Source organism: Uloborus diversus, chromosome 2 (genome assembly GCF_026930045.1).
Source record: "Uloborus diversus isolate 005 chromosome 2, Udiv.v.3.1, whole genome shotgun sequence".
Lineage (NCBI taxonomy): Eukaryota > Metazoa > Arthropoda > Arachnida > Araneae > Uloboridae > Uloborus > Uloborus diversus.
In genome coordinates, this window is record NC_072732.1 from 219,769,982 (window position 1) to 219,790,181 (window position 20,200).

The 20,200-nt window shown below is 32.6% G+C and overlaps 1 protein-coding gene across 6 annotated transcripts in view; it reads left to right on the forward strand.

The window, feature by feature from the left end:
* The window catches only part of LOC129216277 (uncharacterized protein DDB_G0284459-like), a 307,700-nt gene that overhangs the window by 247,975 nt on the left and 39,525 nt on the right, over positions 1 to 20,200 (forward strand). The window contains exons 1-3 of one of the 6 annotated variants that reach the window (XM_054850489.1): positions 11,667 to 11,755; positions 17,185 to 17,341; positions 18,482 to 18,814. The exons of 4 other annotated variants lie outside the window; for them this stretch is intronic. In XM_054850489.1, coding sequence (XP_054706464.1) covers positions 11,742 to 11,755; positions 17,185 to 17,341; positions 18,482 to 18,814 — 504 coding nt within the window. In that variant the 5' untranslated portion in view covers positions 11,667 to 11,741. Of the gene's footprint in view, positions 1 to 11,666; positions 11,756 to 17,184; positions 17,342 to 18,481; positions 18,815 to 20,200 lie in introns of those variants that run through there. One more of the 6 variants, XM_054850486.1, reaches the window with a different exon arrangement.

Sequence of the window (20,200 nt, forward strand, 5' to 3'; positions counted from 1 at the left end):
AAACCTCAATTTTACATGATCTTAGATGACATTAGAGATAGGTTTAAGGGCTCCCCCCCCCTGGATATTTTTCGAAAGAAACACAAGTGTAGGACACATTTGATTACGTAAAGGTAAATGAAGGGGTTCAGAACACTCCTTCGAAAAATTCTAGAAATTTAAGTTCCAAAGAGTAAACAGTAAAATACAAACGCACCCTCCTTGAACATTTTCTGGATCCGCCCTTGCCTACTGTAACAGATATTACTTCAGTCTTCAGTCATATTATATGCATTTCTTCCAACTTAAATGCGAAAAAACTATTTATTTTTTTATGTTTTAAAATGCAATCTTTTGAAAGGTTTTACTTAGAAATGTTGTCAAAAAGTGAGAGCGATTCATTTAGTACAAAATACAGTCGAGTCCCGACTTACGCGAGGGATGCGTTCCAAGACTCCTTGCGTAAGTCGAAATTTCGCGTTGTGGAAAAATATATGTATATCAATTTTTTAAAAGCATACCAAATTCTTTTAGACACTTAAAAACACCCCTCAAACTGCTCTAAAACATTCTTTAATTATACACTACAGTTTCTTAAATAAAGAACTAAACTTTTACTGTATTTAAAAAAAAAAAAAAAAAACTTTTATTTAACATGAAATATTTTAGGATGCACAAAATGAATGATCAATGGGAGGAATAGACATGAAATAAAATACGGTACGCAAAGTATGTACTAATAATAAAATGCTGCACTATAATAGTACTGAACAGTAGATACAGTAATAATATTTATGAGTTAAAAATCAAGATAATGATGATTTATGCTCCATGATCAAATCGTTATTCTTATCCAATGCATTTTTAAATACGGTTGCTTCGCCTTTTATTTTATACCGTTTCAATTTGGGGCAACACACAGCCCCTCTTTCTTATTTTTTTAATCCACAATACAAGAGCAGCTTCTATTTTAATAATATTTACTTTGCTAGACTGCTCTGCAAGCTTCAATATTGAAACTAAGTTCTGAAATTTTACGGATATCTTTTTGTTTTGACTTTTAATTGTACGTATGGAAGATTCACTCATATTAATGTCGTGCTACCGTCGACGTTTTGTAGTTGTTCAAGCATATCGAGAATCTAAGGCTTTTTTTAAATCAGAAACTTTCTTTTTCTTCCCATCTTCACAAACTTTAGATAAAGGTGCCACTGAGGCGCCAGAAATTTCATCAACTTTAATATTTAGAATGAAAAAAATGAATAAATGAAAGATGCTGAGTGGTTTTTTGATGCAGTAACAATGCGATGCGTAGATTAGTTTGGTGTGAGAACTTTCGGTGCCAGTGACGCTTAAAGGGATGTAATAAGATTTACGAAATCAATATTTTGTAGCCAATAACGAAGCCGATACTTCCTTCCAAAAAAAATTCGTGTTGTGGACGAAAAATTCGCGTTAACTCTAAAATTCGTTAGGGAAAATTTCGCGTTGTAGCCATTTCGCGTAAGTCGAATCGCGTTGTAGCGGGAGTCGACTGTACTCTTTATAGCCCTATTTTCCTGACTCCTCTTAGCTCCTCATCAGAAAATATATAGATGAAAACTCACATTCTCGTTTTATTTATCCCATTTCTCAGCATTTCCCCCGGAATTGTACAAGTCTATTTAGTTTCCCTTCCTGCCAAATTTGCCTTCCTAATAAAATTAGTATTACATCGGCTCTCATCGGCGCTGTAAGCCCTACGCATGTTCATCATGTATATATTAATTCCAGTTATTATTGTACAAAACTAGTTTCTACATCACTACTGGGTTTTTATTAGTATATTATCGTTTTAAAATTTCATTGATTTATTTTTCATTGATTGGGGTTTAATAAGAATTGTTTCAACTTAAAGCTTTTGAAAAAATGCTTTTCATGAAATACTAAACGTTAGGAATTAGAATTAACGTTTTATTCTCCAAATGTATGTGTTTTTTAGTAAATACTCGTAGACTGCAAAAAGATTCATTCATCGAAGGGAAACAATGCTAACTAAGCCACGTGGGACATGACCGCCTGGACTGGCTTGTGTAACTGTCAATCTGTCTGAAGCAGATGAGCTCAAAATTGAGGAAATTTATTTAATTTTATTTTATTTAAAGATTCAACCCAATTGTCAAGAAGTAGTATGCGTTCTGTAATTTTTTTAATTCCCGATGTGTTAGCGCTGAATTCGGTAATCATTTCTGACTTACAGAATATGTTTGATACTTTAAATGTTATAAAAGCAGCTAAAATTTCCTAGTTGGTCAAATAGTAACCATCTGATTGCGCTGCAGGACGTCGGATCAATAAATATTCTAACCTTCTCAAAATATTAGAATATTCCTTCCGGAAAAGAGATCATTTTGTGCGCCCGAAGTAATTTTTAATCTGCGTTTCTTGGTTTATGCAAAGACTATAACATGCTCCAAGCGGGTGAATCAAAATATTTTAGGGCTTCAATAGAATAACTGAGTAGATCGTATTTGACCTGAGCAGGTTGTAGTTTTCCCTTTATTGTTCTAAGACAAGAAATGAGATTTTTTAAGCGTAATATGCTACAGTAAACTTATTTTTTCTTTTAAAAATTAGTAGCGACAGTAGCGTGATCCAATTTCTACTCGACGCAAAAAAAAAAAAAAGTTTTCAAAAGAAAACAAACACGAATTTTGAACGGACGATTACAATTCTACATACTCCCCCCCCCCCCCCCCCGAAAGAAAAAGAAATGAGATTCAAATGGATGGCATGTGAAATGGTGGCTAATGGGGTCGTTTCCAAAATTTTACAAGTATTTTTTCTGAAAGAGCATGCTTAAAAACATCGGATCTGACCATTTTTTTTGAATAATTTATTCAAGTTTAATATTTAAAAAAAGTAACTTAAATCGGTGCGCTTCCATTGTTTATGCTTCTGTCCGATGACATCACAAATAATGAAATGCCATTCAGTATTGCCATTCACCAGAGCAAAATATTTAATTCGCATCTTTACTCACGTGTATTGGCAACGATATGGTTGATAGCAAGCAAAGAGCGCCATTTTAATTCGCTTGTTGATTATCATAATAGTAGAGGGGCTATGGTAGAAAATATAGCTGGAAACTGCATTTTGTGATAAAATTATGAAACTTGGCATGCATGTAGATAATGTACTAACAAACATTTTTGGAAGGGGAGGCATTTCGGAACCCCCCCCCCCCCCCAAAACCCCCTGGCAGCCATTTTTGGTCAAAAATCCAAAACTACTTTTCTTTTTTATTTTTCGAAAAATACCCACTGTATCTTCTTTTGGAAGTTCTATTACGCTTACTAAAGCGTAAAAAGTCATCAAAATATCTCTAAACCTCCTAATTTTAAAAACTTGATATTTTTTTAAACAAAACTTTAATTAATCAAAGTCTTTAACATTTCTTTAGGGGTCGTTTGAGAAATGTTAAGAAAAATCAATTCATTTACAGTAGAACCCAATAATCCGAACCCCAGAAATCCGAAACATCAGAAAATCCGAACCTATGTTTTAAAGTTTACTATTAAAAATTGATTACAAAACTAAGAATAAAACTAGAAATTAAAAACCATAAACAAAGCTAGTAATTTTTCAAAACTTGAAACAAACATTTGAATTGTTGTTTAAGAATAAATACAGCACTTTGATTAGTTAAAACGAAATCAATTTTCATTATCAGTGAAAAAAAAAAAAAAAACTTCAAACACTTGGAAATGAAGTACGCAATTTTTTGGAAGTTTCATTCACATTCTGCAGTTTTATCAGTCATATGTGCACTTGAAATAAGGGGGTGTGTGCACGGATGTTGTTTTTACAGAACTCCAATCTTTATTATTATTAAACGCTTTAAAACAAGTTTCACGTTTTTTCTCATTAGACGATTTGAGGCGTTTGTTCTATGTTTTAAACGATGTAAGAGGAAGAAATATTTAATTACTACAATAAGAAGTTTAGTGTTATGTTAATAAAGCTAGCAATATTTTTACTATTAATAAAATTGTTATTTATTGAAATATAATTCACTGTTACAAAAACTACTACTAAATTGCAATACAAATCTGATTAAGTGATGCATACAACGATTATATAGAAGCCAATTTAAAACGTTTGAATTTACAAGTAATTTACAGAAGTACATAACATTTTCCATTGCAGTATTTACACATAGGTGTTTAGATAAGTCCATTTTTGAAGCACGCACAAGTTATTTGAGAGCTTTTTTTTACACTTGCATAACGTAAATTTGCTTTCAACAAGAACTTGAAACTTTGAGCAAACTCAAACAAATAAGAACGTGCTTTTCATCAGTTACTGTAAAACCCTAATCATAAATTGAAGTTAAGGCTAAATTTTTGGACATACTGCCCCACGGATGTCCACCTTGATAAGCACTAAATAACTTGCCTTAGGGCTTCAGCTGTGGGTGGTAAGTTATTCATTGATCATTGTTCGCTGGTGGAAAAACAGTTTCCAGTTTCATTTACGGACGGCAAGTTGCATGCAGACGAGTAGTAGCAAAGATTAATGAATCGCTAAGACATTTGAAACTTTTAATTAGGTTTGCATTTTTTTAAAGTTAGGATATATATATATATATATATATATATATATATATATATATATATATATATATATATATATATATATATATATAAATATATATATATACATGAAAATACACCAATTACATCAGGATAGTCTTTTCTTCATTTCCACATTGTCACTTTTTTCCGACCTGCAAGAAAAGAGGTAACCATGAGAGTTCCGCTGAGAATGAGTGGAATTCTCTTAGAATTAGTGATTTTTGCTGACCGAATTTGTACGCTAAGTCTTGGACTAGTATATGTCGAAAGTGTTTTCCAGCTCCAAAATCTTCTTTATTCCCCTTTTGTACCGCTGATGGAAGCATCGTTGCCAACAGTTCCAACGAATATGCTCATGTGTCCTCTTATTGCAGCATGTAAAACATGAACGAAGATCCGAAAATTAGCTTCCTCGTGATTTCATGGCACTAGAGATTTCTTATTCGATGAAAATCACTGACACATTATTAAGAGCAAACATAAGATCATATAGCTAGTGCAATCATGGAAAACAATTCTGTCTTATCTGCGATTCGTAGAAACTGAACCAGTTCTTAGAAAGCAAACCATTTTCTCTAAAATGATATCTTTCTCTTATTCCTCTTATATGTCTTACTTGTTGTATCTTGAAAAGAATGCAGATACTCCACCGAAAAATCTTCTGTCCCAGGTCGTTTTATGTGAACGATGAAAGAACCATCATAGACAATGGCGTCACAATGTATCTCCATTGCACTTATTTTAAAATTAGCATTCATCATTTGCATCTTCATCATCCCATCTTAACTCGTTTTCTTCTTCTCTCGAGTTGTTTTCAACAGTAGGAATACTATAATTTAACTCACTGAGCAGGAATGTTATTGACCAGACTTATTTCCCGTTCAAAGAGCTCCATTAATTGAAATCGATGGAGGGTGAGGTTGATTTTCATAGAGGAGAAATTCAACTAGGTTGAAATTTACGGTATTGCAAATAATGAAAAACTTTGAAAACGAATCTGTATCGGATTTTAATCTTTTCAGTAAAAGAGCAGACTTACTGATTTTTCTGAAAAAATGAAATGCTAAAAAGTTATTATTTTTCCACCCGTGATCATAAAGTGACTTTTGAGTCACAACTCCTTTCTCTATAAATTTGTTGCACTGTTTTTTTTTTTTCCTCAACTTGCACAATCTTCATCAGTTGCTCCACATATTCTTCGTCTACTGCTACATTCGTCTCCAATGAGAACAATTCTTTCGATAACTCTAAAAATGGATTCTCATGTTTAGCTATTTCTCTTCAAGACCTTTCTTGAAAACATGCTTTGGAAACTTAACATTTCTTCATTGCGCATATACAGCGTTTCTTTAAATAAGCAGAGGTAACTTTTTCAAACTGTGTAATTAAATCGATAATTTGAAGACCAGCCAACACCCATCTTCTTAACGCAGTTGAATCTGTGAAAGACCAATAGCCCCAACATCTCCTTTCACTATCGCATTGTTTTGCTAAGCATGGTCCGATCCAATTACAGAAAACACGTTCATTGTCTTTTTTTACAACAAACGTTCCTTTTTCAAAAGCTTTGTTTACGTCTAGAAGGTTTGTGAGTTAAATAGAAAGATGTTGAATAAAAACTGGTAACCATCCAGCATAATTACCAAAGTATATGTATAGCATATAGCTATAAAATGAAAAAAAAAAAAAAAAACCACACACACACACACACACAAAATCAACTCCTTCAAAGTTTCAGTAAAGATACGAAAATTGGTTGAAATCTACGATCTAATAAACTTTAATTTTAAAAGGATCAGCTTTAATACTGTGCTCCAAACTTGAATTTGTTTATATATATGTTTTTTTTTTTTATAAAATGAGAAAAAGCTTACTGATGATCAATTGGGTGACGGCGATTTAACAACAGCAACAACAACAATAATAATATTAATAATAATGAACAGAAATTTGAAATTCAACTTTAAATTTCTTTCCATTAGAATTATGTTGTCTTGAAATTAATTTCTCCCTTTTTTCTTCAAGTCCTTATTCTATTATACCCTTCGCAAATAGTTTCAATTATGCGTGATCAGTCATTTAAAACGAGGGGCATCATGACCGGATAATTGGACCGTTCGGGCAAGTAGAGTTCGGATAACTGGAACCCTACATTTATATAACTTTAATGTAATGTATCTTCAAATTCAGAAACCTGTAATTCTGTTCAGGGGGTTAAAATTCCCTTCAGTGAACTCACAATTTAAAAATATCAATTTTTTTTTAAACCACTTTTTGTGAATAACACAACCAATGATTTAAAAAAATATAATAACGAAAATTTAAAAAGAATCGCTGTTTTTGGTTTTGGACCAAAAATGGCCGCCAGGGGGGTTTTGGGGGATTTTGGAATGCCTCCCCTTCCTAAAATATTTGCATACACAATGTCTACAAACATGCCAAGTTTCAAAGTTTTATCACAAAATGCAGTTTCTTCCCCCGTAGCCCCCCGACCGAAAGCGATTTGCCAAGTACATTTTTTAAAATAAGCGATAGCTGTTAAAAGTTTCAGAGCATGAGTTTCATTATTAGTAGAATAACTTAGGGGAATCAAAAACGCATTCTGCGTTCAATATTAAAAATACGCTGCCTCCACTGTTTAAATATTAAACACCATTAGTAGTCGAAGTGCTTCTAATCGTCATTGGAACAGCTTAGCCAACATCCGAAACAAACAAATGATTCAGTGTTTTTTAAGCATGTGACTGCCTGACATGTTCCGCAATCCAAAGAATCATGTTTTCCCCGTAAGTGCTCGATAGCATTAAAAAAAAAGCAAAACGGTCATCACATTTTTAGTCAATTTCTTTTGTTTTTTAGACTCATTTTTCTTGCTGTGTAAAGCTCATCAAAATAATATATTTAAAGAAAGTATTTTTCTTAACTGAAGATTTTTTTCGCTTCATAAAGTACAAACTTAGATGTAATTTTGGTAACTTTTAGTAATACGGACAACGATGGACTTTTGTATTCGCAACTCCAATAAACTATAGGGGGCGCTGCAGCCACTGTCTAATGGCGGATGAAAAAGGTAACACAAACAAATGCCGTAACTTATAACTTGCTTTGAAGCTTTGTGAATGACAGTAATTGTTCATCGTGTTTGTGGGAAGCTTTTTCTTTTTCTATTCTTCTGAAATTACATCACACCACAAACTGTTTGAAGCTTGTAATTTATCCTCGGAAGGTTGCGTGTTTAAATCACGTCCGGGTCACCATTGTAGTGGACTGCGTGTGTGCTGAGGCTTGATTAAATATCACCAGTTATAAAAATAAACTTTACTATTTCAATAACAATACAGCGAAGACAAGCCGTTCCGTGACGATCGTCAGTCGGAACCGTAAACACAACAACATTCCATTCGCCGAGAAGTAGTAGTTGTTTTACTCTGCGCTCGCAGCGCGATTATATGAAGGAGTGCAGATGTTCTGGAGAGTGTGGGATACATCGCCACAACCCCAAGAAAAACACGTGGAATGGAATGTTTTACCTTTTTCGGTAGTATTGTAAATTATCGCAAGGTAGCGTATTCTAGCTCTGGAGTTGCGAATGATATGATGCTTCGATGTTTTTTGTGGTTGCAAGGAAAAGTAAGCAAACCTGACTAAAAATTAAAAGGTATATATTTTTTTGCTCCTAAAAAGCCAAAAAACGTAGTATAATTCAACAACTTAAACTTAAGAATAAAAAAATATTTACGTACTCCACCGATACATTGGATAACTGAGTAATTTCTTCTTTGAAACCAAGTGAAGTAAAAACATGGTGTGCAATACTTTTTTTAACTGCAACCGTTAATAATTTGTTTACTTTTGTTTTTGAAACATATTTTGCTTTGGTATTTTTGTTCTGTTTTGTGTTTTAGCAATAATTTTATTTTTTTCATTTTAAACATTGCCATTAGCAATGAGTATTAATTGATCAGATTAATGCACTTCTCTAGCTTTTCCCTAGTGATAAATCATTTTTTCTCAAATTAATAGTCATGCATAAGCAAAACGTTACAGTATATTGGGGGGGGGGGGGGGACCACATAAACGTAAAGCACGAAAAAGGTAATAGCTTGTCATTGGTAGTAGATAATAATATCTTATAAATAGAGAGCAACATTTAGTTGACGATTATATTTGAAACTGAAAATTATTATTGATTTTTAAAATTAAAATTCTTATACTTGGAATGGAAGTGCTCTTCTTTTCTTCAGTTTTGAAATGCAATACGTTTTTTATATGTTCCACTGTAGGTCTTTTAAAGTAATCCTTGCTGCAATATGTTATTAAGCATGAAATTAATGGACCATAGTTAACTTATCAGGCTTTTTTTTATTATTTGACTCAAAAGCTTTTGCTCTTTATTGAAGGTTTTAACTTTCTCAATTTAAGCTCCTTTTGATATAGTTTTGGCAATCATTGAAAAAAATATTGTTGATCATCATAAATCTGAATAAAAGTACATCTGAGAGAAATGAAAAGTTATTTATTTTTTAGATTCTTTAAAATAAAAATGCAAAAAATTGGTTTTTCTTGGAAATTTGTCTTACAGTTATTTTTTTTATTTCAACAATCATCAATAATAAATATTAAGAAGATTTTTGTATTTGTACTATAACTTTTACTTTTGTATTAAGTATTTGGCATTGTGTGATATGTGTAAATGCAAACAGAATCGTTTGCTTTACACTTAATCGCTATTGATTGTACTAAGAAATTAAAACAATATTTTCATACTTTTTTACTATATGGTTAATTTTTGGGACCCCCTTCCCCCTGACCACCCCCTCGTGTGCAGGGATCCCAAAAAAATGCACCATATCAGAAAATTATATGAAAATATGTTTCCCTAACATCAGGCTTTCTTGACCCATTGGTAAATCAAACCTTTTGCATCATTATATTGAGCCCCTTTATCAATGAGGAAAGCATTTTGAGCTTGGCAATGCAAGCTATTCAGAGTTTTAATTCAATTGCTCGAAAAGGTTTTTACCAAAGAATCATTGTTTATAACTCCGAAATAGATGACTTTTTTTTCTAATCCCTTGACATATCACCAGGTGCGGGTCCAGAATTTCTTGAAAGGGGGTCAAGTTTTAATGGTCAGCCTGTTATAATGTATAAAAAATAAGTTTAACAGGGCTGCCAATACTCCCAAGGGTGATGGCATACCCCCCTTAGGTTACGACCCCCCCCCCCCCTTCCCATCAAAAATTTAGATCAAAACCGGTTCAAATTACCCCCTGCACGTAAATATTTCAAAGGCATAACCTGTGCCATGGATCATATTCCCCCAAATTTTCACTAGAATTCATTTTTCTGTGGCAGACAGGCTGGTCACATTACCATACTAAATAGTTGGATACATTTACATAAATATTTTATAGCACTTTAAGCTCATTAGAGGTGATTGTTCTTTTGAAAATGAACAAAAAACTCATAATAGCAGTAGCCCAGTAAACGAACTCAGTCATATCCTTTGTATTATGACATATTGAGAAGAAACACCTTAGAGAACAAAGCAAAAAAGGGAAAACATTTTTTTCAGATACTATTTTTTCGGATCTAAAAATTTGAAGTTTGAATAATAATTATTAAAAAAATCTTGTCACAGGGGGGGGGGGGTCAGCTGACCCTTTGACACTCCCCTGAATCTGCCCCTGCAAATCACTCATTTGGAAGAAGAGTGCCACACTACAAAGAAATGAAAATTTACAGGAGAAGCGTTTGAAGTTGAACTCTTCAGGCAATTTGCATTAAGAAAAGTAAATTTGCTGTGCTCTCCAGTGGTTAATGTTCAAACAAAAAATCTGTCATTAGTTTCCCAAGCAGATAACCTCCTTTGAAAGCCTTTAAGCAAAAAAAAAAAAGAAAATTAAAGATTTCGTATTGTGGCACTCTTTTTCCAACTGAGTGATATGATGATATCAAAAGGAATCCAGATGCAACGAGTGGGGCTTATAAGTGTGCGGGCAAATTTTTTTTAGGAAGTTGAAGACTATTTTAGGCTATCTTTAGTGACTGGAGGGGAAGGGGGGGGGGGCTTCTGATGTTCTCTCATGTAACTGTTTTGGAATTGGAGTTTTAAAAGCACAGTGTTAGTAGAGTTTTGTCAACGTTTGGGGAATGGAAAGGAGTTTCCAGGGTTGTCCTCATGATGTTTTTTAAAAAATAAAGTAATAAAATGTAATTACTAATAATAATGATCTTAAACTGATGTCTTAAAAACTCAAATTAAAGCTATCTTTAGCAAACTTAGCAAGAGGTTTAGGGTTTACTCCCAGAAATTTTGAAAAGTTTCAAACGTTTTCTAAACGTCTTTTAAAATGTTATTTCAGACGTCTCCTTTATTGATTAAAGGATTAACGAAAAGGTTCGAAGGTTTTCCTAGTTTTTTTTTTAAACTAATGAAATCCTAAGCACTCGATTTTGAACTTCCTTTGGGACTTCAGAAAAAGATTTCCTGATTTTTTTAAAGAAATTAAAGTCTATCTGGGGGGATTCTTCTCTAGCATTTTTTTTCTATAACTGGAGTATTTATAATGCAAATTTGGGCCATCTTTGATTTGAAAGGAAGAAAGGAGTGTGCTTGTGGATTTTCTCCTGGAAATTTTTCAAAATTGAAGTTATAAACTGAAATTTTAAACAATGTTTGATGATGTTCGTCTAATTTCACCCCGAATGTTTTGAAATTAAAATCTTCACGTTGAGGCAATCTTTGAATGAGGAAAAACGTGCGGAAGCAGTTGCCCCCCCCCCCACTGCTCCCCCCCGAATTGCCGTTACTGAAGAAATCTGTCTTGGCACATGACATGAAATACGTCCCCAGTTGTCATTGTATGTCGGCAGTTATTGTTGAGTTTCATTACTGTTGTAAATGGTTTTAAAAGGGGTTGATAATGATTTAATTACTTAGGAAAAATCGCATTTACGGCTTGCACTGTAAGTTGTTTTTTACATTCTTGTGTTTTGTTTTCAGAATTTAGACAGTTGGAAGTCGAGGAGGAGAAAGATGTCCGAAGATGTGTTCAGGATGGCAGGAGGAAATTAAACAGTTTGAGATGGAAGAACAAGTTCAGCAATGCAACCAAAGGAAAAACAAAGACCTTCTCAGAAATGCTCGAATCCAGGTTTGGGTTTTCTCTTTTTGACTTTGGAATTAACCTCTCGTCCCATATTTCTAGTCATTGTTCATAATTGAATTTACCGTTTCAAGTTTTTTTTTTTTTTTGGTGTATTTATATGCTCATCACTCACAAAATAATGAATAGTTTTTAGCTGGATAATTTTAATTTTTAATCAATGCTTTTGTCAAAATTTGCTTTTTCTTTGAGCATGGTTAAATGCTCAAAAAAAAGTTAAATGTCTTGCTGATCAAACACTTGTAGATAGGAGAAAATATTCATATAAATTAAAAAAGACAATGTTCTCTTAATGTGGGCGGAAGCTTGTTGATCTAAAATTTTCTTAAGGAACAACAGCATCATTGGTCACTCCCCCTAGACTACACCAATGTGATTTTTAGTACATAAGAAATTTTAAGAACTTGTACAGTCGAACCTCCATATATCGAATTTCCACATATCGAAATTTTTAGGGTCAGGTGGGGGTAAAATGGGTAGTTAAAATATATGGTTTTAAACACAAATTATTTTAAATTAAATTTGCATTTTTTTGAGTGGGACATTATACTTGGCTGTTCTGAACTCTGTTTCATAAAATATATTTTTCCAATAGATTATTTTTAGTGAGAGGTAACACTTTAAATTGAAGTAGATAAATTCAAGCCGCATGTTGTCTGCTTAAACTTCTATCTCCAGCTCCTGATTTTTGAGAAATTTTTATTAATGTGTCATAATATCTTTAGATGAACATTTTTTGTTGCTGCTTCAACTTACAGGGAAGAAGAAAAAAAAGGTTTTTTTCTATTTTTAATCTCATATTTTGAAAATGGGTATATGGTTAGACTTATCATTCCAGCAAGTTGTTTTAAAAGATACAACAGCATATTTTCCTTTAAATGAATATTAATTCATTTGTGGTTAATTTAAAATGATTGAAACATAAAGTATGCAATGCCATGACTTTATAAAATAAACTTTGCTCCATTATAACAAATAATAAGAAGCCAGTGGATTACTTATTCTAGAGTTTTTGTGCACTTGCGCACAAAATAACAATTTCCTCAGAATATGCTGGGCCCAGCCTGTTGCTGGTTGTCACGATTGTATTTGATTGCAATCAGATACTACCAATTTCTCTAATGTACCTTTAAATTCTCAGAACACATCCTCATTTCAATCCGAAAATTATACGTCACAAAGTACGATTTCGTCACCTTAGAAAGATTTGAAAAGTGCAATATTGTTTGCAATTTCAACAAGAGCTTCAGATTTGACAACTACCTGAGTTATTTAAAAACAACTTAAATGTATGCTGGTAAATACAGGAATTATTGACAAAGATGTTTCAGAAAGGCTAAGAGTTGAAAGTGAAAAAAATAATGAATTAAAAAACAAGAAAATAAAAAATAGTGGAAAAAGAAAGTTTCCATTCAGAGGAAATATCTGGAATAGAAACTGCTAAAAAATATGCTTATGAATCAAAGTTTAACCACAGGTGCCTGGGTGTAAATATTATACTTAGAAGAAACAAGCAAGAAAGAATTTATTGGCAAATATATGGTTGTTGAGGGAAATATTATGAGATGAAATATTTTTAAAAAATCCGAGATGATGGATTTTTCTTATTTTTCCTGATATAGACAACATGGATTTCATTAAAAAACATCAAATAATAAGAAAAATTAATGAGCCACAATTTAACAATAGAGGCCATTACTTTTTTTAAAGAATGACAAGTATGGATATCATGCATTGAAAAAAACCTCATTAATATTTTGTCAAATTTACTGTTTGCACTATTTTTTTTAATTAAATTGAAAAATTTTCTTAACTGACTCAAGTCTATATTATCACACTGCATTGAACAAATAGTATGCTTTTTTATCACATCTTAGACTTCAATACCCATTTTTACCCCACAGGCTACCCATTTTCACCTGCATGAGGTAAAATGGGTATAGAAAACATATAGTCATAAACACTCCTCTCAAAAATAAATTTTTATCAAACTATGTGTGAAAATCATTTAATTCTACTCTCAACACATGTAATGTATATTTAAAACAAAAAAAACAAAAAAATAGAAACAAAATATTTTGACAAAAATATTTGAATCAAAATCCAAAAGTAGGCTATTTTATACCAATTTTACCCCACCTGACCCTACTTTAAACTTAGTCTCATGAAAAATGAAGGTTAGGGGAGAAAATTATGTTCACTAAAGGTTGCTACAAAACTCATAAGGAATCTGGGGTTGAGGGGTCTGTAGATAGGTCGTTGTTTCGTTTTGGAGTTCTTAAATTCCCTCAAGTTTATTTCAAATCTTAGTTGTAACCAGTAACATTGTAAAATCAGTTTCAAGTTCTCTTTTTTGTCTGTTGATTATCATTCCTAGTCTTTTTAGTTGCAGTAAAAATCATTCAAGTTGGGGTAGATTGATTTTTTACTTTTCTTTCGATTGCATTGTCAAAAAGTAAATCCCCTAATGTTGCGGATCAAGTTGAATTGAAGAAGATGTATGAAGGCGCAAAAATGTAATTTCTGTTATTTTTTTAATTACTAACTTTTATTAAATCCGATGCTCGTATCAATTAGAAATTGGGTTTCATACACGTAAATTAGCTTTAATTTTAATGTTTCAGGGGACTTTTAGGATAAAATAAGATTGTTTCTATATATTGAATTTTTTTCCGACAATTTGCTACTTCGATATATGGAGGTCCGACTGTATATGTATCAGGAAGAGGGGGGGGGGGGCACAATATGGGCAGCTCCGTTTTCCTAAACTTAAAAAAGTGTTAAAATTATATGAAAAAATTCTTCAATGGCAGCACTATGATATCACTTCTCTGAGAGTGTAATACAGGGTGGCGACAGATCAGGGAAATCAGGGAAAAGTCAGGGAACTTTATTAATCAGGGAAAAGTCAGGGAAATATCAGGGAATTTTGAAAAAATAACAAAAAATCAGGGAAAATTTATTTTATGAAGAAAAAATTTTTTTTTTTTTGCTTTACAAAATTAAGTACTCTAATTCCCTACTTATTTTCCGCCAATTATCTGTTCAAAAAAAAGTAAAATTAATGACGTGTGATTATACACTGCCACATTATTTGTGCATCTTTTTACCTCAACGTCAATGTATTGAATCTTACTTATTAACCACAGGATGGACTTCCTAAGATTGGTTCTGTGTCTGTTAGGTTTATTTTCCCTAGCTTGAAATTTCCTTTTACGCTTTCAATGCTACGTAAAATAAACAACCATACATGCAAAGAGGAAGCCTTCATTAATGCATTAGCTTCTTTGCCTTTATTCCATTGTCTTGAAGTAATTAGCGTACTGTAATCACGATCTCAAGAAGAAATCTTTGGTTTTTCAATTAATACTATAAAAGCTTAAAAGTTATCACTTCTTTGCATTTTCAATTTAATTGCTAAAATTGAACTTTGAATTAAAAAAACTTTGTTTTTTGCCATCGTACTATTTGTTGTCACCGCAGAATATAAAGGTTTTCTTTTCTTCAGACTTAAGTGATTCTTTAATTTTATAACCAATTTGTATTCTTTTATATGTTTTGAAATTAACCAATTGCTTTTTTTTTCTTGCATTTCAAAGTTGTTTGTTACAAAAGCAATCTAAGATTTTTTTTCGTTACGTACTGAAATAATTTTAAATAGAGTTAACTTGTGTACTTAAGTAAATATTTTTTTTTTTTTTTGTTAAAATGCTGTATTCATTCATTAAAACCTATGTTCTTGATTAGAGAAAAGCTCCCTATGAATGGATGTCAAATGGTTTCATCTGTTTTGCATAAATATGTCAATTAGTTATATAAGAATAACTACATTACTTCTATTGTTTCACTATTACTTGTGATTCTTACAACAATTATTATACTGTTTGAAAACTTAGTTCAAAATAATTTTAATTACTTTTTAGTTCTTAAATACAAATATGTTTTTAAGAGTAATTTTAATAGTTTCTTAAAATTCTTATGCTAAGTGGTTTCTGGAAGTGAAGGAATGTTCTGGAAATTTTTTTTTTTAAAATTTTCTATAATCTTTCCATTTTAGAAAAATTTAATGTACTGTTTTGTAGGTTCCCCCCCCCCCCCCCCCCCCCCCCCCCCCCCCAAAATTGACTTGATACATTTTTTTAACCATTTTATTAAAAAAGTAACATCTTTTGAAAATATATCTTTAGTTCAACAACTTTACACAACTTAAAACGTTAAAAATACTGCATTTTATACAAATATACAATGAATTTCAAGTAGAGCAAAGAAAGAAAACCATTATCATTGGTAACGTAAATCAGGGAAATTTGGTGAGCTTAATCAGGGAAATCAGGGAAAAGTCAGGGAACTTTTTTTCACAGTTCCTGTCGCCACCCTGTAATAATAACACTTGCAGGTGTAACATTAGAGACACATTTAGACTATTCATATGTGTCCCCAAAGGAGTGTCCAAATGTGCTAGCTAGATGTTATAATTTTGTAAAACCTTGTTTGTTGATAATTTTCCTATTCAGTGTGAATTCAAGCCATTTGTCTTTGCTATTTAAAATTATTAATACTGTTTTGTTTATGGTGTCCAAATGTTCCCCAAGCATGTCCATAATTATCCCATGTTGGAGCACATGAGGACAATTTTTCCATATATATTTCAATATTTAAAAAAAAAAAAATTGTGTCACATCTCCTAAATTTGAGCATGCACAATTGTGAAGATTAGATGTAAGAGAATGGTTAATAAAAATATTGGGAAAATAAAATGAAAAAGTTTTGTTTTTTGTGTAAGAAAGAAAAACGTCCACATATGCTCCTCTCTCAACTGCTAGTGGATTACATGAAATGCACCGCCAGCTCAGTCAATTCCAGCCGAGGACTGCAGTTTTGTGCTTATTTTTACTCATCAGCCCGGCATAGAAAAGTGACTGAGCTGGAGGTGGAAAACCGCTTAAGGAAGCCAAGAGTGCCAAAAAACTGGTAGCAAATACAGAATTAGCACTGACCAGACAAGTGACCGAAGCAATGGTTTGGTTCAACTCAAAGAACCGAACTATTGCTTCGGCCACTCGTCTGGTCAGTGCTAATTCTGTATTTGCTACCAGTTTTTTGGCACTCTTGGCTTCCTTAAGAGGTTTTTCACCTCCAGCTCAGTCACTTTCCTATGCCAAGCTGATGAGTAAAAATAAGCACGAAACTGCAGTCCTCGGCTGGAATTGACTGAGCTGGAGGTGCATTTCATGTATTTCTGCCTTAGCCCTGGCATTAAGGCGGTAACTAACTGAATACTAGTGGATTCCCTCAATCTTTAAGCTCTCTGTATCATGTGTTAAGCATACGCAAAAGTTTGAAAGATTTTTTTAAAAAGCATTCTTTTACTATGTTAAAAAGTGGAATTTTTTTTAAACCTAATGTTTTCTTTCCAGAGCACACAGAGGTAGAGCTTTAAGTTTGTGCCTTCTAAACAGTCCCTTAGATTCTCAAATTTGGGAAGTGGAAGGCCGAGGGAGCAAGAGCTGTGCCAACAGCAGCTACTCTGGTGGTTCGGAAGAGAACAGCACTGTCAACAGTGAGGATGAAGGGGTATAGAACATTTTCGAATAATTTTCTTAGTAGATATTTTATTTATATGACTCCATTTGCAATTCTTCCATCAACAGAACTTAGTTTCAAGTAGAGATGCACTGAATACCACATTTCACCATATACCAAATGTTTGGTTTGAATTCTAATCTACTATTCCGTTCTAATATCTGGTTAAGAAAAATTTAACTGTAATATTTGTATTTTATGCCAATTTTAAATAGTTTTTCTATTTTGTGCTTTTTGTGAAATCTAAATACATTTCCAATTTCTGTTCAAAATCCTAAATATATCTTCATTAAATTATAATTATTGGTTTAAAATAAATAAAATATTTAATAAAACATCCCAAAAGCAAATTAATGTAATAAATCACTAATTTGGTTGTTTGTTTAAAATTCTGCATTAATTGCTCTTTCCTAAATATTATTTGATAATTTATAATAATAATAACATTTTATGTGATAAATAAAAAATCTTGTAGAACCCGCTAATGTTCCAGCTCCATAATTTCTCATCATTAGACTTCAATTACAATGATTAGTTTCGTTAGAGTGTTTCTAAACAATATTCAATGTTTCTTAAGAAACTTCAAAAATTAAAATGCAGGTGTTTCCTTCATGAATAATTATTCACCTTAATATTTGTGAAATGGTGATTTTTTTTTTTTTAAATCTGCATGCTTTTTAAAAAATGTTAAGAGGTAATTGACTTTACATTTTTTATGAACACTCGATATAATAAGTTTTGCTGGTATTTTATTCAATTGAGTTTGTTTTAGTACGGTTAGTGTTATATATCGTAAGATTAAAGAAACATTGAAAAGCAATTAAACTTAAATTTGACATCTGAGTGATTAACGTCAGAGATGCTGAATTGAACATCTGAAATTTAACATCTCTTTCATTAAAATTACTTCGAATGGGATAATTTTAGTTGTACTATAATACTATATTTTAAGTTTCATTTATAGCCCAAAAAATATGTGTTTGTTTATCAATTGTAGAATATCTTAATTTGTTTACTAATTGCTGAATATTTAAGTATTTGACCGAAGGGAATAGTTGATTTGTCCAAATGTTCAATGCATCTCTAGTTTCAAGTATTCATTTGTCGTGCTGACGAGCTTCTTTTCTTCAGGTCAGCTTCAAAGGACTGAACGAAAAAAACGGGCAGGGCTTCTCTCAGAACAAGTCAAGGACCAACGGCATCTCCATGGCGCATTCTCCCTCTTCCAGCTGCGATGGGCTGTCCGAGCTCGAGACCAACGGGGGGTCCAGGAGGGAGGGGCATTTCGTGGACTCTGGACTGGAGAGCTTGGTGGGCAGCCATGGGGCAGCAGACACTCCAGATAGTTGCTCGGACTCTAGCCACGATGGTAGGAGTAGCCTGGACTGCGATTCTCCAACAACGAATGGTTCGTACGAAAACGGACATGCGAAGGTGGCCAATGGGAATTCAGTGTCGCAATCGGTGAGACTCGGTGTTTGTTCTTTTTCGGGAATAATTTCTTGAAAATTAGTTTCATTGTGCTTTTTATAAAAATTTCGAATGGAATGTTTTTACAAGTTTTATGCATTATCATAGCTACTAACTCTCCTGATCAGAGGCGGCGATTGGGGATTATAAGTGCAGAGGCAAGAAATTTTTAGAAGCTATAGAGTTTACTTCTGGCTAACTTTGGGTGATTTAAGGCGGAAAGGCTTCGGAAATTTTTTCCCAAAAAAATTTCGAAGCTGACGTATCAAATGAAACGTCTTTGGTGATGTAAAGGTAACTTCCCAAAAATAATCCAAATCCAAAATTAGGAAAAAAATTAGGTCCAAATTTAGGACATCTTTAGCAAACTGAGGGCAAGTCGTTCTGGGATTCCCTCCCCAAAATTTTGCAGAGTTGAATTGTTTTAAAAACGGTATTTCAGGATATCTTTGAATAACTTAATGAGGAAAGAAAGTGTTTGGAGGTACTCCTCGGTAAATCTTTTGGAACTGATAAAACCCTAAAACATCAATTTTAGACTTTCTTCAGCGATTTCAAAGGAAAATGCGGAGGACTATTTACTACTTCCCGATTTGTTTCTTAATGCAAGGTTTTAAAATGTATTTTTACATATTTTTACTGATGTTAGGGAGAAGCAGATTTGTTTCCAATAAAAAATTGGGAAGTTGGATCTTATATCAACACAAATTTTGGCCCTCTTTGAAGATACAAGAAGGAGGAAGTGTGTTTACAGGTTTTCCTTTGGAAATCTTTCGACATCAAAGCCTAAAAAATAGTTTTAAGCTATCGTTGGATAACCTCCCCAGAAATTTTTTCAAATTAAAGTCTTAAAAACGTTTAGGCAATCTTTAATGATGAAAAAAGTGCTGGAGCGGTCACCCCCCCCTCCCAAATCTCCTGATTCATTCTGGAGACCCTCAAATTTCGATGCTTTCTGCCAAACTCCCGAATGAAACAATTGTCTTCTGAATTATCATCAAAATAACCAAACTCCCCCGTTAAAGGGAATTTCCAGTGATCAAAATTTCGAGAAAATTCCTTATGGTAAAATGATTACAAAAGCGAAACCTTATCATTCATGAGTATGAAAATTGAAAATACCAGATCATTTTTTAAACATGTTTTTAAAAAATGTGTTTAAAAAATGTTAAATTTTTATTCTTTAAAAAAAAATTTTCCTCACAAAAAATGCGGTAAAAGTTACTAATTTTTCTTTGAACTTTATGTTTTGTCCTGATTCAAGATTTATTTATTATCACTTACAAGAGAAATAAAACGTATACTTCTTTCAAAATATTTTAATTTTTTTTTTGCAAACCTTAAGGTTGTAGATTTTTATTTTTTCAACTTCTAAAAGTA